The sequence below is a fragment of the Rhinopithecus bieti genome, unplaced genomic scaffold, assembly GCF_001698545.2.
Source record: "Rhinopithecus bieti isolate Rb0 unplaced genomic scaffold, ASM169854v2 scaffold_79532, whole genome shotgun sequence".
NCBI lineage: Eukaryota > Metazoa > Chordata > Mammalia > Primates > Cercopithecidae > Rhinopithecus > Rhinopithecus bieti.
The window spans coordinates 933,161-951,866 of record NW_016830370.1 but is presented as its reverse complement, the minus strand read 5'-3'; the positions used below and the strand labels follow the sequence as shown (position 1 = coordinate 951,866).

The 18,706-nt window shown below is 51.8% G+C and overlaps 1 protein-coding gene across 1 annotated transcript in view; it reads left to right on the top strand.

Moving 5' to 3' along the window:
* The window catches only part of PIGG (phosphatidylinositol glycan anchor biosynthesis class G (EMM blood group)), a 44,789-nt gene extending 28,201 nt beyond the window's left edge, over nt 1–16,588 (top strand). Inside the window, 4 exon segments of the mRNA XM_017865437.1 lie at nt 3,290–3,481; nt 7,340–7,649; nt 10,643–10,806; nt 16,207–16,588. Coding sequence (XP_017720926.1) covers nt 3,290–3,481; nt 7,340–7,649; nt 10,643–10,806; nt 16,207–16,423 — 883 coding nt within the window. The 3' untranslated portion in view covers nt 16,424–16,588.
* The last annotated feature ends 2,118 nt before the right edge of the window (nt 16,589–18,706 follow it).

The window sequence follows — 18,706 nt, the reverse complement described above, 5'->3', positions numbered from 1 at the left end:
GGAAACTGGCAGTTATGGCGGAGGGCAAAGCAGGAGACAGCACTTCATGTGGCGAGAGCAGGAGCAAGAGAGGGATAGGGGAGGTGTCTGGTGCTTTTAAACATCAGCTGTCTTGTGAACAGCCAGAGCGAGAATGCGCTCATTACTGCGAAGATGGCACCAAGCCATTCATGAGGGATCTGCCCCCATGACCCAGATGTCTCCCACCAGGCTCACTTCCAACCCTGGAGGTCCAGTGTCTCTTTTTTTGAAACGGAGTTTCAGTCTCACCCATGCTGGAGTGCAGTGGCACGATCTCGGCTCACTGCAACCTCTGCCCCCCGGTTCAAGAGATTCTCCTGTCTCGACCCCTGAGTAGCTGGGATTACAGGTGCCCGCCACCATGCCCGGGTAATTTTTGTGTTTTTAGTGGAGATGGGGTGTTACCATGTTGGCTGGGCTGGTCTCGAACTCCTGAACTCAAGTGATCCACCCACCTCGGCCTCCCAAAGTGCTGGGATCACAGATGTGAGCCAATGTGCCCAGCCTGAACGTCCAAGTTCAATGTGAGATTTGCAGTGGACAAACATCTAAGCCATGTCATTCCCCCAGACCCATATCCCACTGTCGATGATCCCCAGGGCAGCAGGAAGGATGGGGTCAGCCAGGCAAGGTGGGTGCAGCATCTGTGGGCCAGCTTTGTCCTTAGCTCCCCTCCTTTCTCCTCTCCATCCTTCCTTTTCTCTCTCCTCACCCTGAAGGGTAAGAGCCGTGTGGAGGAATTCAGCCACCTCCTGAGCCTTTCATTGGCAACTGGAAAACCGCCTAGAAAGTGTAGCAAATCATTTCAAGCAAGGCTCAAAATAAGTATAAGAAACTAGGACAGAAAAATAATTAAGATTTGTCTAGACTTGAAATTTTAATTATCTGGCAGTGAAGACTTAGGAAACTAAAGTAAAAGAAGAACAGCAAAATAAAACAGTATCTGCGATGAGAGTAACAGGCACGGGTTGCGGTCTTGTCACTGCAGAGAACTCCTGTAAGGAATGCCAGCAGAAGGAAAAGAGAAATGCCCAGTCCTAGTAATGAGGGTACTTCCAGTCAAATGACAGGGTGTGACTTCATCCCTGCTGAGGCAGAGAAACAGAACTGAGTGACGAGGCTCAGTCTTGGTGAGCATGTGAGGATTCCTGGGGCCACGTTAGTGTCACGGTTCTTTTGGAAGATACTTGTAAATTTACATCAGAAGCTGCGAAATTACAGATTCTTCTGATTAAGTAATTCTTGTGGGAGGCTAAGCATTAACTAAATTACTAAAACCTTGGTAACCAAAGTCATCACAGATCGGGTCCTTCAGGTAATCTGCCTGCCGTGTGCCCACACGTTTCCTTTCCAGAGCAACCCCGGAGAGAGGACTTTGGTTGGTCCCCACTCCAGAGGTGAGGAAGTGGAGGGGGAACAGGCTGACGGGAGGTTGTGCTGGGCACGCCAGCTTCGGGGTCGGATCCCAGGCGTGTAGAGCAGGGTGTGTCACGGAGCTCCGTGTCCCAGAATAGCACTGTGACACCTTGTTCCTGACTTTCCTGGAAAATGAAAGCATTAGGAGAGAACTGGCTGGCTTTCCACCCCACATGCAAGAGCCATCCCCCACCGCATTATCTGCAGTTTTGCTTACCCGAGGTCAACAGTAGTCTGAAAATATTACAGTATTTTGAGACAGCGCACATTCATATAATTTCTCTGACAGTAACAATTACATTGTTATAATTGTTCTACTTTATTATTATAACAGTCCTGAAGATTGTGTAAAAACACGTGCCATTTAAAAAGCAACAATACAAAACACACAGGTGCCCCTTCCTGGGGTGAGGCCCAGGCCCCCGTGTGGCCCCAGTCTCCCCCTCCCATCCTGGGAGGTTTTGAGGTGAGAGCGGCCGTGAAAGAAACAGAAGGGAGCCCGGCCGTCGCCGCCTCACGCTCAGGCCCGGGCTGGCTGGTGCTGCACCACTGCAGTGCGGTCAGGACTTCGGGCTCTGCTCTCTGACGAGCTGTCAACCTCTGCACCATCTCCTCACCCAGGAGCAGGTGACGGCAGACCCTGTGAGAGGCCATGCAGGTCTAGGGACGTATCGTGCGTTACCGAGTAATGGGAGAAGGCGGGAGGAGAAGGTGAACTGGTAGATGCAGGCCTGCCCCCGAGAGGGTACCAGGGGACAAGAGGACTCTTTATATATTTGTCACCGCCTGGCCTCTGGGCATCCAGCTCTGATGATGGGAGACCTATTTGTGAATGAGAAGTGAGAGTTCAAGTTGACTGTCTTTTTTTCTTTTTCTTTTTTTTTTCTTTTTTTTTTGAGACGGAGTCTTGCTCTGTCACCCAGGCTGGAGTGCAGTGGCTGGATCTCAGCTCACTGCAAGCTCCGCCTCCCGGGTTTACGCCATTCTCCTGCCTCAGCCTCCCGAGTAGCTGGGACTACAGGCGCCCGCCACCTCGCCCGGCTAGTTTTTTGTATTTTAGTAGAGACGGGGTTTCACCGTGTTAGCCAGGATGGTCTCGATCTCCTGACCTCGTGATCCGCCCGTCTCGGCCTCCCAAAGTGCTGGGATTACAAGCTTGAGCCACCACGCCCGGCCTCTTTTTCTTTTTTTTAATAAAATGAGGTCTCCCCATGTGGCCCAGGCTGGTCTCAAACTCCTGGCCTCAAGCGATCCTTCCGCCTTGGCATCCTAAAGTGCTGGATCGCAGGCGTGAGCCACCACACCCCACTGAGGTTGACTTTTATTTGTTACACCCCTTTACAAGAACCTTCGTTTGAAATTAAAAACCCTGGCCGGCCGCGGTGGCCCCTCAAGCCTGTAATCCCAGCACTTTGGGAGTGCCGAGCGGGCTGGATCAACTGAGGTCAGGAGATCGAGACCCATCCTGGGCTAGAGCACGGTGAAACCCGCCGTCTCCTAAGGCTAATAAACTAGCAAAACTAGCCGGGCGATGGGTGGGCCGGGCGCCTGTAGTCCCGCCAGCTAACTCGGGAGGCCTGAGGCAGGAGAATGGCGGGAACCGGGACGGCCCCGGAGCTTGGCCGTGAGCCCGAGATCGTGCCACTGGCACTCCAGCAGCCTGGCCAACAGAGCGAGACTCGGTCTCAAAAAAAAAAAAAGAAAAGAAAAGAAAAACCAACAATTTCGTGTAATCTTTGGTTTTTGGGAAAATCAGCTATTTTTTAATATAGTTCTTTGAAAGCCACTCGGCGCAGATTGATCTCGTCGCTGTTTGTTTGCTGTAATGCTGGCCTTCTCCATCTCGTTTCAGCTCTGATCACAAAGCCGAGCTCTCTGTCCTGGCTGCCATCTCCCTCCTCGTCGTTTTTGTGCTGGTGCAGAGGGGGTGCTCCTCTGTGTCCAAGGCTGCCCTGGCACTGGGGCTGCTGGGCGTCTACTGCTACCGGGCAGCCATCGGGAGTGTGCAGTTCCCGTGGCGGCCAGCCAGCCAGGACATTTCCAAGTAAGTGCGTGGCAGACATGGGGCGCGTAGAACCACTTTACTCTTTGATGGACTGAGAAGACCCTGCCAGTCTTCACAGCACTGGAGTTTGGTATTTGTGGATTGTGATTGTGTCAACAGCTGCTGAAGTGTAACTAAGAAAACCCCAACCAGCCCCGTTGTTAGCACTTTTTATGTTTTATGTGTTACTTTTAGAAGAGAAATCACTTGGAAGTAAGATTTTTTTTAATTTAAAATAAAACCTTCAAGGTGTGTGATGGGACAGACAGATGAGTATGAATCGGTTTCTAAGTGAGTGGCAGCACGTGATGACCAGGGTTCTGTTTTCCTGGTCAGGGTGTAATTGGCGATGAGGATGACGAGTGGATGTTTCCCAGCAGTTGGGAGGCGAAGCTTGCTGGAAAATCACACTGTTCTCATAATGTATAATGAGCCCCCGTGAGGGGCCAGGAGCTCCTGCCGATTGGTGGGAGGGCTCAGTCAGGAGGACCATATTCTTCGTGTCAAGGCAGCCGTGTTTCTGGTTTTAACGGTGTGGTGGTGAAACAGGCTCCTTCTCATCCTCCGGAGTGGGATGAGCAGAGGCCGTTGTGGAGGGCCGCTTGTAACGTGTGGGTGACCCTCTGTTTAAACTTATGTAGCTGACTCTATTTCCATTTACCTCAAGAATATAAGCAGAGGCAGGAGCCTGGACGGGACAGAGGCATGCCCACTGAAGTGCCCTTCACACTTGCAAAAAGGAACAACCAGGGTAACTATCCAGCAACAATACAGTGATCCTCCCAGTGAGGTCAGTGCTCTGTAAAGGAGTCTTCTGGCTGTTAACAGCCTGTTTGCACAGAACAGAGAAGCATGTTGTGGAACAGTGGGCTGTAAAACAGTGGTATGACCCCAGCTTACTAAGTGTGTACCTGTTTTTTTTTTGTTTTTTTTCATACTTTTTTTTTTTTTTTTTTTTTTGAGACGGAGTCTTGCTCTGCCACCCAGGCTGGAGTGCAGTGGCCGGATCTCAGCTCACTGCAAGCTCCACCTCCCGGTTTTTTTACGCCATTCTCCTGCCTGAGCCTCCCGAGTAGCTGGGACTACAGGCACCCGCCTCGTTGCCCGGCTAGTTTTTTTTTTGTATTTTTAAGTAGAGACAGGGTTTCACCGTATTAGCCAGGATGGTCTCGATCTCCTGACCTCGTGATCCGCCCGTCTCGGCCTCCCAAAGTGCTGGGATTACAGGCTTGAGCCACCGCGCCCGGCCGTTTTTTTTTTCATACTTAATATGAAAGACTACATACTGAAAATACTGATGATTATATTTAGGACCCGAAATCATAGATTGTGGTCTTGCTTTTTACTTATTTTTGTATCTTAGTGATGTTTAGAGTTAACAAGTGTTGCTTTTCTAATCAGAGCAAAAGTCAAGGTGACTGCTAAGGGCTGTGGCCAGTCTGAGGAGTGGCCGTGGGGCTCCGGGGCACTCCTGGAAATACCTCCTGGCTGAGTGGGGAGTAAGGGGTGGGGGTTAGGGTGAGCTGTGGCCTGGCTGAGGCAGTGGCAGTGTAGCAGACCCTCAGTGTGGAGAGGATGCTGACGGGCAGGTACCAGCAGTGTTCTGTGGAAATGTCTCAAAGACTGTTGACTTTGGAATCTGAGACTTTGGGCTCATCCAAATGGATGTTACATTTGGGGGTGTGTGTTTAGGATGCAGTGCGTGAATAAATTCGTTTCCTCGCAGATCTGTGCACTGAATTTCAGCATCATTCATCTGAAGACCTTGGCCCTCTTCCCTTCCCTGGCCTGCTTCCTGCAGCATGTAATTTGCTAGTGTCCAGAACTAGCCAGTGTGCCTTTTCTTTCCACACGCACTGCCTGGTTCACCTTCTTCCTGTAAAGTGCTTCCGTCCTTTGTCCCCATCTGTCCCGATTGTAAATAGGTCCTGGCTGCAGATGCATCCTGGCTCTAAATCATTGTAACAGCTGCCTCTCTCCTGTCAGTCCCTCAGGCGTTGCCATCCACTGATAGTCTGAAATCCTTTGCACTCAGTTCCTGACTCTCCTCCACTCAGAAGCCTAGGGATGGCTGGAGTGGAGGTGGAAGTGGGGTGGGCCTGAATGAGCAGGATCAGGTGCTGCCCGGCCAGGGGAAGAGGAGGACCCACCAAAGGCCCCAGATGATGCCTGCATCTGCTCACTACCGTCCTGCTCACCACCCTTCTGCCCACCACCCTTCTGCTCACCACCCTCCTGCCCTGCCATCCTCCTGCCCACCACCCTCCTGCCCACCACCCTCCTGCCCACCACCCTCCTGCCCTGCCATCCTCTCTTGACACAGAAACCAGTCCCTTCTATGAAACTTCTCCAGTAATTGTGACCTTTGCGGATTTCTCCCTTCTTTGAATGCAGATGGGCCTATAATTCACTCTCAGCTTGGCACACACCTTGACCTGTGGGGATTGCCAGGTATCTGACCCCAGCTCCTCAACCAGGATGTGGGCCCCTCGTGACAGCCACACTGCCAGGCACATGGTATACAGTGCTCAGGCTGTTTGAACAAAACTGATCAAAGTTTAATTTCTTTTTTTTTTTTTTTTTTTGAGACGGAGTCTTGCTCTGTCGCCCAGGCTGGAGTGCAGTGGCCGGATCTCAGCTCACTGCAAGCTCCGCCTCCCGGGTTCACGCCATTCTCCTGCCTCAGCCTCCCGAGTAGCTGGGACTACAGGCGCCCGCCAGGTCGCCCGGCTAGTTTTTTGTATTTTAGTAGAGACGGGGTTTCACCATGTTAGCCAGGATGGTCTTGATCTCCTGACCTCGTGATCCACCCGTCTCGGCCTCCCAAAGTGCTGGGATTACAGGCTTGAGCCACCGCGCCCGGCCCAAAGTTTAATTTCTTAATGTACAAAACTTTATAAGAAAATCTAATATAGGAAAATTCAGTTTTCACAATATTACGGTGATATAAAAAATTTATGATGATTTTAAATGATCAGCTTTTGCAGGATATATGAAGTATTTCATTTACAAAACTTATTTAAAATATTATGTTTTAGGAACATACGTGTTTTGTGAGATGAAATTTTTTGGTAATTGTATCCTTTACAGATAACCATCATAAAAGTACTTAGTATTTACGAGCGTACTGTGTGCCAGACACTCTCTACATTCCCTTGCTTAATTCCGAGGATGACTTTGTGAAGTGTAGAACCATTTTCTCTCCATTTCACAAACAGCAAAGCTGAGGGTCAGAAGTCTTGATTGACACGCCCCGAGTCGGAGAGCCAGTGAGCAGCAGGGCCTGGGCTGAGCAGAGCTCTGCCTTTTTCCAGAGCCGGCAGGTTGGACGACTGCACCATTGCATGCGTGTGCGCCTGTAAACATGCAGGTGCTTGTGTCCCCATAACTGCATATGTGTGTACCTGTGAATGTGCAAATGCTTCTTTAAATCTGCCCAGTTGTACAGTTAACGTTTATGAACTTATAGCAGTTTTTTAGAGGTGAATCTTATACCAGTGCATTGAGTTTTTTTTAATTGTGCAAAGCAGGCGGGCCACGAGGGCACCTTGGCTGGTGCCACCAGGTGATCCTTGGGCCAAATGAGTAGGATCTCCCTGAAACCAACCCCAGCAGAAGAGTCTGCACGAGAACACACCTGTGGGCCTTTGGCAGTGGCTCCTCAGGGCTGCTGTGCGGAGGAGACATGCCCACTGCCGTGACGGGACCTGGGGGGTAGGGAGGGTGCCACAGCTCCTTTAGCCAGCAGTGCTGGGACATTTACTGGTTCCCTAGGCAGATAGGTGTGTTTTTCATGGGAAAATGTTTTGAATTTTCTCACTGGTGCTAATGAATCTAACTTGTTTTGCTTTTTTTTAGGGGTATTATTGAAGCTCGTTTTGTTTATATCTTTGTCCTTGGCATTCTGTTCACGGGCACCAAAGACTTACTTAAATCTCAAGTCATTGCTGCAGACTTCAAACTCAAGACTGTAGGTTTATGGGAGATACATAGTGGATTAGTTCTTCTGGCAGCCTTGCTCTTTAGACCACATAATCTTCCGGTCTTAGCATTTAGTCTCTTGATTCAGACTCTCATGACTAAGTTCATCTGGAAGCCCCTGAGGCACGATGCGGCTGAGATTACTGTGATGCATTATTGGTTTGGGCAAGCCTTCTTCTATTTTCAGGTAGGTTTTCATTATTATCATGGGTAGAAGACTTCACTTTTTACATATTTATTTTAGATTTTTCTTTGAGAAAATTTTACCAGACGTTGGAAAGTTACAATGTTTGTTTAGCGAAAGAACTGTCAGTATGGCATGGTGAATGATGCTGAACTCCCGTGTGTATTTTATAAGATAAAGTACAGCCGGTCGTTTAAGACAGACGTCCCAGGTGTGGATATGTGGGTGCTTAAGACAGCGGATTGCTGCTCTGCCGGGCCAGGCCTGGGTTTATTTATTACAAGCAGTTCAGGAAGCATAGACATCCCATTGTTCACTTGCTTCATTGATGGATATAATAATTGTTCTCGTTCATGCCCTTTGCCCCTGGTGTCTGGGCTCTCCACACTGGGGGCCGTTTGTTCCCCCCTGATTGTTAGCTCCCTGAGGCCTGGTGGGTCGCAAGGGCTTCTGTCCAGTGTTAAAGACCCATCGCAGACAAGCCCAAACCACCTCAGTTATGAAGAGACATAGATGGACAGGTAGATGGGGCCTCAGAGGGATCCAGCCTCATCCAGCCTCCCGGCAACCTCAGGAGAGCAGGCACAGGCTTGCTGGTTCCCTTCCAGCCCCGACTCCCAGGCTGAGTCACTTTGCACCAGCTGAGCATCGTGGTTCCATTTTTGTCTTTACCCTGAGGTCTGTATTTTCTTGGTGTGCACCGCTGTCTGCCTCTCCGCTGTCTCATCCCAGGAGGCTGTGCAGTTCTTTGTGTCCCGACAGGGCCTCTCCTCCATCCTCTCCTCCTTTCCCGGTGTTCCCAGCCTTTCCCGTGGAACAGCCCATGGTTGCAGGATTTTCTGTCTGTATGTCTGTCCCTCTGATCCTGAAGCCCAAAGGTGGGGTAGGCGTGACGTTACAGAAGTCTGTGTCTTCAGGTACAACAAGTAGGTGGCCAGTGGCCAGCTTCTTAGCCCCGTCCTGGTGCTTCCCCGACCCTTCTGACCCGCTCAGGCCCCTGCAGGTGCACAAGGGTGTCCCCAGCAGAACTGCGGGCCTGGATGCTGGTGTCCAGCACGTTCAAGCCAGGTGGCCTCTGGCAGGCTCTTGTCACACCTTCGTTTCCTTATCTGTAAACCGGGGATAGTGGTCTCCCGGCCTCCCCAGGAGCCAGCCCTCCCTGGTCTCTCCGCCTCCCCACGGCTCCTGTTTTGAGGCTGAGTCTGCTGCCCCTTAATGTTAGATCTCCTCCGGGAGGAACCTGTGGCTTTGCTGCCCATCCCTGCTTCCTGCCCTCAACTGGGCAGTTCCTTAACAGACCAGGGATCAGGAATGTGACTGCCCTTGCTCATCTGCTGGCCCTTCACATTCACCCAGTCCCCGGGTCTCTCTGCCTCCGTTTCCTCCCTGTTTGATGAGGATAATTAGGAAGCACGTCAGGACTGTTGACTTAAATGAAGTCATGCAGGTAAAGCTGCTGTGCAGCTACAGACATGTCAGCGTGGCTGGCAGTCTCTGTGCCTGGCTGAGCCTGCTCAGAGCCACAGTGGCCTCCCAGGTGTCCTCCTCCCCTGCTCCCATTGTGGCGTCTGGGACTCTGTCCCCCCGCCGCCCTCCAGGGTCTCCTGCTGCTTCTGCCTGTTTGCTGTCTCCTCAGTCTACCTGCAGCAGGGCTTCCAAGTGGAGGATTCACGTGACTGGGGAGGTGCCGTCCAGGAGAGGCGGTAGCCGCGAGTCCAGTGGGTCTCAGGGGAGGCCAAATCGAAGGGCTGGGGCCTAAGACAACAGGGATAGGAGTCAACGCACATCTGTGAGATACTGAGGAAGCAGCATCAACATGACGTGGGGACCCCCTGGGCCCACAGTTGTCTGCATGGAAAGGGAGGAAGGAGTCAAGCTGGTGAACACCCAGCCAGTGTTTTGTGGACATGAACAGTTCTGGTTCTGGAGAGGGATCTTTGTTGGGCTTGGGGTCTTCATTGGGCTTGACAGAGACATGTGCTGTCAGACTGTAGATGTCATAAGTTTCTGAGGAAGGGTCAGCATGACAGGCAAGTGACAGACATCAGAGTCAGTAAAGATGGAGCGTGGAGAGGCGGGGCCTGGGAGTGGAGAGGCAGGGTCTGGGAGCAGAGAGGAGGGGCCTAGGAGTGGAAGGGTGTGGTCTTGGAATGGAGAGGCCCTACCTGGGAGTGGAGAGGTGGAGCCTAGGGGTGGAGGCGGGTTCTTGGAGTGGAGAGGTAGGGCCTGTGAGTGGAGAGGCAGGGCCTGGGACCAGAGAGGCAGGGTCTCTCAGAAGACCTCTTTTTGGGATCCAGAATCACTAGGAGCAGGGTAAGCTGTGTGGCATCAGCCCTTGTATACTGCAGAGAGTTACCTACCAGGGCTGGGCCGGGACTGGCCAGAATCTTGACAGATGAAGTTTGACGAGACCAAGTGAGTCCTCATGGTCTGATATGTAAGCCAGATGTGAGTTACCAGTTTGTACCGGGGCTGTGCTCCCCTGGCGACTGGCCTGCCCTCCTCCATGTAACCCACTCGCAGTGCCTCACCGTAGATGGGACCTGGCTGGGTGCCCGTTCTAGTCTTCAGCCCAGCTCCCCCCTTGGCTGGGCCCAGCATCTGTGCCTCTCAGGGCCATATGCGCCCCCTCGGATGGGGGTCCTTGAGGGGAGGTCCATGTGCTTAAGAAAAGTCGATGGGTCTGGACAAAGGTCTGAGATGTGCCGCAGTCAGCCAGCCAGTCTGTGTGTGTGTCCTTCCTCAGAGGGGGCCACAGCTTCTGCACGGATGGCTCACCTGCCCCTCCATAGCCTGGGCACTGCAAGCGGGGGAGGGGGTGCCACCCAGGCAAGGCCAGCTCGGCGGTCTGAAGGAATGCCTGGGCAGCCACCTCTGACCACACGTGTGTCTGTGCCGGCATGGTTATCTGGGCTGTGTACACGTTTCACGCTAACATCATGGCTGTTGATGCCACGTGTTGTGAGGCCTTAGTCAGCTCTTCTCCTGTATTCCAGGGCAACTCCAACAACATTGCCACCGTGGACATCTCCGCAGGCTTCGTGGGTTTAGACACCTACGTGGAAATCCCAGCCGTGCTCCTGACAGCGTTTGGGACGTATGCAGGGCCTGTGCTCTGGGCCAGCCACTTAGTGTACTTCCTGAGCTCAGAAACACGCAGGTGAGGTGCCCCTCTGCTGTTCAGCACAGTTCTGGGGGCCGGCTGCCTGGTTTTAAGGGTCCTACTTTGTTCCATATGCAAGGGGGTCTGAGCTCCATGGATCCAACAGTCTTTTCAACAATTTTCTTTTCCTTAAATAAGCAACAGTCCAAAGCTCAAGGGCCAGAGGCCAGCCTGGGCGGTCCGTGTAGGGCCAGGGTCAGGTCTGACAGAGTCTCTCTGGGCTCCCCAGGGTCGGGTCTGACGGGGTCTCGCTGGGCTCCCCAGGTCACACCAGTACATGGTTTCTAGAGACACAGGAAGGAAAATTCCTTTCCTGCCACCCAGGTTTGTCTGCTGGCCGGTGGCCAGATGGAGGGTGGGTCGTCCTTCCCGTTTGGGACATGAAGATAAAAGACGGCTCTCGGCCCCAGAGACCCTGGTGGAGTGCGCAGGACCCTGGAGAAGGCTCCTGGTTGGGGCCGTGCCTGTTCTGAGTCGTCCTTGAGTAGCTGGGGGCATGTGTCTTCTACACATAGGCTGATGAGTTGGGTTGGAAAAACAAGGGGGGCGCACAGGGAAGTTCAGAGACCTGAGTCCTGTCCCCTGTTGCTGAGAAGTCCCTTCAAGCTGCGTCTGGCCTGCCCTCCGTGCTCTCCTGCCTGGTCCACCTCGTTCCCTCCAGTGAGCCTGAGGTCTCCTCACTGACACCCACACGTCTCCTGGCAGCTTTGTGCAGAAGTTCCCCCAGGGGACCCCAGATCAAGGGTGCAGCCCCCCCAGTCCACATGCCTGTCTTCTAGCAGCTTTGTGCAGATATCCCCTCCGCTGGGGGACCCCTGATCAAGGGTGCAGCCCCCCATCCACACGCCTGTCTTCTCTGCAGCATTCCCACCGCCCCACGCACTCTGCTTCCTCATCATGTTCCCACCGCCGCACGCACTCTGCGTCCTCATCATGTTTCTCTCTTGCTCCCCCAAGAAAGGCGGCTTCGTGAGGCAGGGGCTTCACCAGCTCTGTTCACCACAGCATGTTCACCACAGCAGCCTCCGTGCCTGGCCTGGCGGAATCAGGTGTGAGTGGAGTGCAGGGAGGTGGATTCTGTACCTCCCAGCTTGGTCTGGCAGAGACCCCAGGGCCTGCAAAGTTATTTGACTCACATGTGCCCGGTTTTCTTATCTGTAAAATGGGAGTTGCTGGGGGTTCCATGGGGGGCACTTAGAAGTGTTCTCAGCCTTGCAGGGGCTAGTGGCCCCTGCAGCATCTGCCAGAGTGCCCCGTGCTCCACGCTTGTCCCTGCTGCCAGCCACAGTCACGAATCCCCGCAGCACCTGTGTGTTCCTCCATGTGCTGAAATCGTGTCCCATGGCACGGCCTCCTCCGCAGCAGGCGAGCGTCTGAGGCACGTGCTGGGTGGCTTTCGGCACGTCAGCCAGAGCTTCGCGTGTGTCCTGTGGTGACCAGAGGCCCCAGTCCTGCCGGGAGCCCCAGGGAGCGCGCTGTGGCCTCTGCTGAGCAGTGAGGCTGGAGGGCTCCTACGTCCTCCCATGACTGAGCAGTCTCGCGGTGCTGACTGCCGAGTCCCCATGCCAGCCCTCCCAGGACACTTAGAGGCTTCTCTTGCGGAGCTCCCGGTGACTCCACAGAGCACTCTGCACGTTTCTGTGGCCCCGCTCCGCCCTCTGGCTCTGCTCCACAGCTTCGTTGACCAGGTCTTCCTCTCAGCTCCACCCAGGCCGTCTCCCCACCTTACTCCCCTCGCCAGACCAGCTCCTGAGACCCAGGCCACAGGGACCCTTGCCCTTGCCTCCAGACCCAGATGCCCAGCCCCCTGTCAACATTCCACAGAGGTGTCCTCGGGCTGACAGGACTGAGGGGCCCTTTACAGGACATGCGGGCAGGGCCCACACACCCAGGCACACACACCTGTGCCCTGCCTTTGAGCTTTTCCCACCCTAAAAGGAGCTCCTGGCCGCTCACCTCCTGTGTTGAGGCTCTCACAGCATGAATGCTTCTGAGCCAAAGGAACCGTCCAATCCACCGTGGTGGAAGCGCTCACGCCCCACAGACTCGGCGGCCCGGGCTGGACCCCTCAGTTACTCTCAGGTTTCTGTAAGGGGTCGGGGAGCATTGGCCTTGCTTTAGCAGTGGTAGGCATGTGCTTCCCACAGCTGACATGGGAGCCTTTCCAAGGTGAGAATCGCTTCCTGGCCAGACTGCAAGCTTCCCAAGGACAGGAATACCTGAGATTCACCTGTATTTTCTTCAGGTGCCTGTGGACGCTTGACATGCCCACTTTGGGGCAGTCTGTGGACAGACCCCCATAATTTACAGTCACTGCTGAGCTTCTCATCACAGCAGAAAGCTGAGGTTCTGGGGGCGGAAGCCAGCAACAGACCAGCCTGGGAGACGCCCCCCGTGGCGGGGCTGTGTGGAGACGTCCGTCCCGACTTAGGTTCTGTGTAGAAACAAACGTCTGCCGTGAGACCCCTGCTCAGCGCCCGCCGGTCTCTCTCTCATTGTGTGAGGCCAGCTGCGTGCTCACACTGGGCTTATAGAAACAGGAGGCCCCGTCCTCGGCCGTCCGGGGTGGGCTGTCAGCACGTCGTGTGGTCAGGTGTCAGGACAAGCAGGCGTGAGCGCGTGGAGGTGCACCCGCCTCCACCCTGGAGAACGGATGTGCTGCAGCTGTGCACGGCATGCTCAAGCACCTGCTGTGTGGACGGCGCACCTGCCAGTGGCCAGCTGGGGACTGAGGGCTGGAAGCACTTGCCCGGCTCCTCTCTCCGTAGGTTTGGTCATTGGCCTTGCAGCTGCCCTGGGGCTTGCAGATTACAGTTTGATGGACCAGGCACTTTTCACCTCTTACATAGCCAGGCAGTTTGTTTTTGGGAGGGAAAAAGACAAATGGAAGCATGTTTTTAAAGTGAGGTGAAGGCATTTTGATCCGTTGGAGAGTGTCACATGATACTTTTCCTAGTCAAGGAGCGTTTCTCCTTCATTTTACAGGGTTTTCTCCTTCCCTTTTAAAAGCTTAAAGCATCAAGTTTTACTCGTGGTTTCTATTTTGTTTCAGTAGAGTAGGAAAACTGTAACTAGGTCTAAATGGTAAACAGAAAATACATTTCCAGCAGGTCAAAAACGTGGCCCTGAGTGGTTGGCAACCCTCTGTTCCAGGGGCCGGCGTCGGGCTGGCACCCCGGGCTGCCTGCTCCCCTGCAGTGCACATGGCTCTTTGCTGAGGTGGTGGGAACTGCAAGCCGTCATCTTCTAGATGGGTAACGCTAAAAACTGTTAAACTGAAGTCAAGGTGGTACCATGCCTAAGCCACAGCTTCCCGCGCGCTGTCTGGGTAGGATGGGGCCACAGCCCACTTAGCCACGAAGCTTCCTGCAGAGTCTGTTCAACTTTTCCTGGGTGTTGCTGTCACCAGGGGGTGTGTCGAGGACACCTTGGGGTCCACCTCCCTGTGGGTTCCCCGGCCTGTGGGACTGGACACCGAGTGGTGACCAGCGGTATGGGATTGGGGAACCTGCCTAAGGAGCCTGGGCCTGGCAAGGAAACAGAGGCACCAGGGCCGCCCACAGGGAGATCCGAGGGTCTGAGTGTTTGACCCGAGTGCATGGCAGGCTGAGGTGAAGGAGTGTTTGGAGAAGCCAGGAGGAAGAAGGGGCCCTCCAAGGCCTGAGATGGCGAGCCAGTGAGGGGCTGAGGTGAGGCTGGGGAGGGGTCAGCCTGAGCTCCCTGCCAGAGACAGTCGCTGGGAGCATGAAGTACCAGGCACCTCCGGCCAGAGACAGCCCTGTCCTTGGCCCTTCGTGGCTGTTGACGCCCTTTCCTGAGCAGTGAGCCCTGAAGCAGGATCCACTTACAGGACAGCCTCAAGTAGCACCTGGCGGAGCTGCTGGGCTGACAGGACTGAGGAGCCCTTTACAGGACATGCGGCGGGGCCCACACACCCAGACACACACCTGTGCCCTGCCTTTGAGCTTCTCCCCACGCTAAAAGTAGCCCCTCACCGCTCACCTCCTGTGTTGAGGCCCTCAACAGCATGAATGCCTCTGAGCCAAAGGAGCCATCCACCATGGTGGAAGCACCCACACCCCGCCCACACTGGACTTTAGAGGCGCCTGGCTTTGTGTCAGCAGTGCCCTGAACGTCTCTGCACGCTGGCATGCTTGCACGAGTGTCTGCGCAGTCAGCACAGGTTGCCCCGTGAGCGCTGGAAGTCATGCTTAGGGAGACCAGGCAGCCGCGAAGTGGGACATACGGAACAGAGAGCACAGACAGGTCAGCTCAGCACTCACTGCTGCTTTTGCGGTGAGGCCAGAAAGCCAGAACTTAGATTTGGATCCTGGAAGGCCCGGCCTCTGAGGGTCTGAGGGCTGCCCCCTGGGCCCTTTCTGACAGGACTTGATCAGAGGTCATGGATGAGGCATGGAAAGTGCCCAAATAATGGAATTTATCATTTTTCAATAATCACAGACTCACGGGAAGTTGTTTTGAGGAAGAGATTTATGTAATGTGTTGGTGGGTTGAAAACTAGGGGAGTACATTAACATACTTCGAGGGGTGGCTCTTATTCTGAGAAAAAGAGCTGTCTTTCCCCGTGGATTTGCTCAGCAAACCCCGCTGGGCCAGTGTCTGTCCCCAGACCAGACGGACTGACGTGGTCCTCCACACAACAGCAGGGAGAAAAGCTCAGAGCTTATGTTTATGTTTGTATCTCGCCCTTTTGTGATTTTCTATTCATTGTTTGTATTGTATAATGCATGTGATATGGTAGCACATGGATATGTAATTTTTAAATAACTGTGCAAAGTCTGGGGGTGCGTTTTTCAGAGCTGTTTTACAGACAACGGTGGCAGACAGTGGCACTGCTGAGCAGTTGGGGCTGCAGCTCACGTCCCCTCGGGCGCCTCCGTGCCTTGTGGAGACACAGACCTCTGCCCACCCCAGACCAACCACATCCAGATTTCTGTGGGGAGGGACTCCAGAGTGGTACTTCCAGCACACACTGTAGGTGATTTTTACATACAGTCAAATTTTAGAGGCATTTCTGGAGAGCTCAAGGTGTGTGTATGGGACGTCGTGGCCCTCACCCGTCCTCCTTCTGTTTACTCTGCTTCAATTTTCTTCATGAATTTGTCTCTTCTTGACATGTTACGTATCTGGTGTCTCCTGCCTCCTTCACTAGAACACAGCCTCCAAGGGGGCAGGATGGGTTTTCCCGTCTCCCGGGCATCTGGAGAGGCACCTGTCCCAGCACCATAGTGACTGGATGTGTGTGTGGAAGAAGGAACGCGGTGCCCTCTAGTCCAAGGGCAAGAGCTACTGGAGTCTCTTTGAAAGTAAAAGTGTTGTTACATGCGTGGTATGTAAGTGGCATGTGCTAATACACATTTTCTTTCTTATTAACAGCAGTTCAGCACTGAGTCATGCTTGCTTCTGCTACGCGCTGATTTGTTCTATTCCAGTTTCCACATATATCGTTTTGGTGACATCTCTGCGTTATCATTTATTTATATGGAGTGTGTTTTCTCCAAAACTTCTCTACGAGGGAATGCATCTGCTCATTACAGCTGCTGTCTGTGTATTCTTCACGGCAATGGATCAAACCAGACTCACACAGTCTTAGACTAAGCTGAACACTGGAAAAATAATACATGCTTAAAGTCTGCTGTTATTCTAAATTGAAAGATGTGAATTCAACAAAGTTGAGGAATAACTAATTTCTTTGACTACTGTACTTGAATTTAGACTAAGTAGTAAATAGTCTAATAAAATGTCACTTTAATATACAGTTTGTATCATATTTCCCCTATTGACAATCACTCTAGAAGCTTCTGAACTTTTCATTTCCTCTGAATAAGCTATGGTATGACCCAAATATGTGTGTTTAAATCAGTGAATGAAAAGTTTCTGGTCCTTTTTAGAGAGTCCAGGAGCTCTGTGGGAGGAGGCACCCGGATTACCTTACGGAGCACTGAGCTCTTAGAATCCTGCAAACCACCGAGGGCCCCAGGGAGCTTTGGTTTATGAGGGTTACACGTACCAGTGTTGATGGCATTTGAGATGAAAACTAAGATAAAAAATTACTTATTTATAAATCTTATTGCATATTAATATAACACTTGAAGGAAAAATAACTATATTTTCCAAAACAAAAAAGTTCAGCAAAACCCAGCACTTTGGGAGGCCAGAGTGGGGGATCACTTGAGCCCAGGTGTTTGAGATCAGCCTGGGCAACATAGTGAGACCCTCATCTCTCCAAAAACTTCAAAAATTAGCTGGGCGTGATGGGACACACCTGTGGTCCCAGCTACTCGGGTGGCTGAGGAAAGAGTATTGTTTCAGCCCAGAAGTTCAAGGCTGCAGTGAGCTGCGATTGCCCCACTGTATTCCAGCCAGGACAACAGAGTGAGACTCTGTCTTTAAAATAAAAAATAAATGTTTAATGAGAAAATGATACTGTTTTACATTTTTACAAACCTCTTTCATGCCTGGCCTAATTGAAGCTAGTTGGATTCTATGTTTGACCTGTTGTGATATGTGTGTTTGGTTAAAATATAAGAAAATCAGCTGGGCATAGTGGCTCATGCCTATAATCTCAGCACTTTGGGAGGCTGAGGTGGGCGGATCACCTGAGGACAGGAGTTCAAGACCAGCCTGGCCAACATGGTGAAACCCTGTCTCTACAAAATACAAAAATTAGCCAGGCATGATGGCAGGTGCCTGTAATCCCAGCTACTTGGGAGGCGGAGATTGCAGTGAGAGAAGATTGTGCCATCACACTCCAGCCTGGGTGACAGAGTGAGACTCTGTCTCAAAATAATAATAATAATAATAATATATGAAGAAAATACTGCCTCACACAGATCAGTAGTTGGAAAGAGGAGGAATATTTTAATGTCCTTTTTCTGATCATTGTGGATGTTCTTTTTTGATACCAACACCAAATCTTTTTTGATGCCAACACCAAAACTCAACAAATGGTAGTTTTCTGAAGGTTAGTTGGACAAAAAGAAAAGAAACAAGTGCATATGAAAACTAGTGAAATGCTATTGAGGGTTGTATTTGAATTAATAGAATTGCGCCCACATTGTTTTCCTAGTTTTGATCTGTTTGTGTAAGATACTGTCATTGCGGGGAGCTGGGTGAAGGATACATAGAACTCTCTATACTATTTTTGCAACTTCTTGTGAGTCTTCAACTATTTCAAAATAAAAGTTATTTTGAAAAAGAAAAGGTTAGCTGCCATGTGGAATCTGAAATCATATCAATGAGCTTTCGTGTCCTAATGCATTACAACACATTGACCTGTCTTGCACCCTGAATGAAACTTGTACCCAGGAGTGATTCTTAACATCTGCATTGTTGTTTGGAAGATAACAATTCACTGAATGATAGAGGTTTACAAATGTTCATCATTCCATAACAAAATCACTTATTTATATCACTACCGATCTCATCAGAAAAGTCTTTAAAGATTGAATGGTGACTCACACTTGTAATCCCAGCACTTTGGGAGGTTGGGGAAGCAGGAGGATCGCTCGAAGCCTGGAGTTTGCGACCAGCCTAGGCAACGTAGTGAGACCCTATCTCTAAAAAAAATTTTGAAAATTAGCCAGGTGCAGTGGTATGCGCCTGTAGTCCCAACTACTTAGCAGGCTGAGGCAGGAGGACCACTTGAGCCCAGGAGTTCAAGGCTGCAATGAGTTAGGATTGCACCATTGCACTCCAGCCTGGGCAACAGAGAAAGGGCCCATTTCTTAAAAAAATGTGAGGAAAAAAAAAATCTCACTATCCAAAACAGTCACTAACAGTTAGTGAATACAGTTCACTAAATGGAGGAAGCAGAGAGGATACACAGATGCATACATGAAAATCATACTATATATATTTATAAATATATATACAA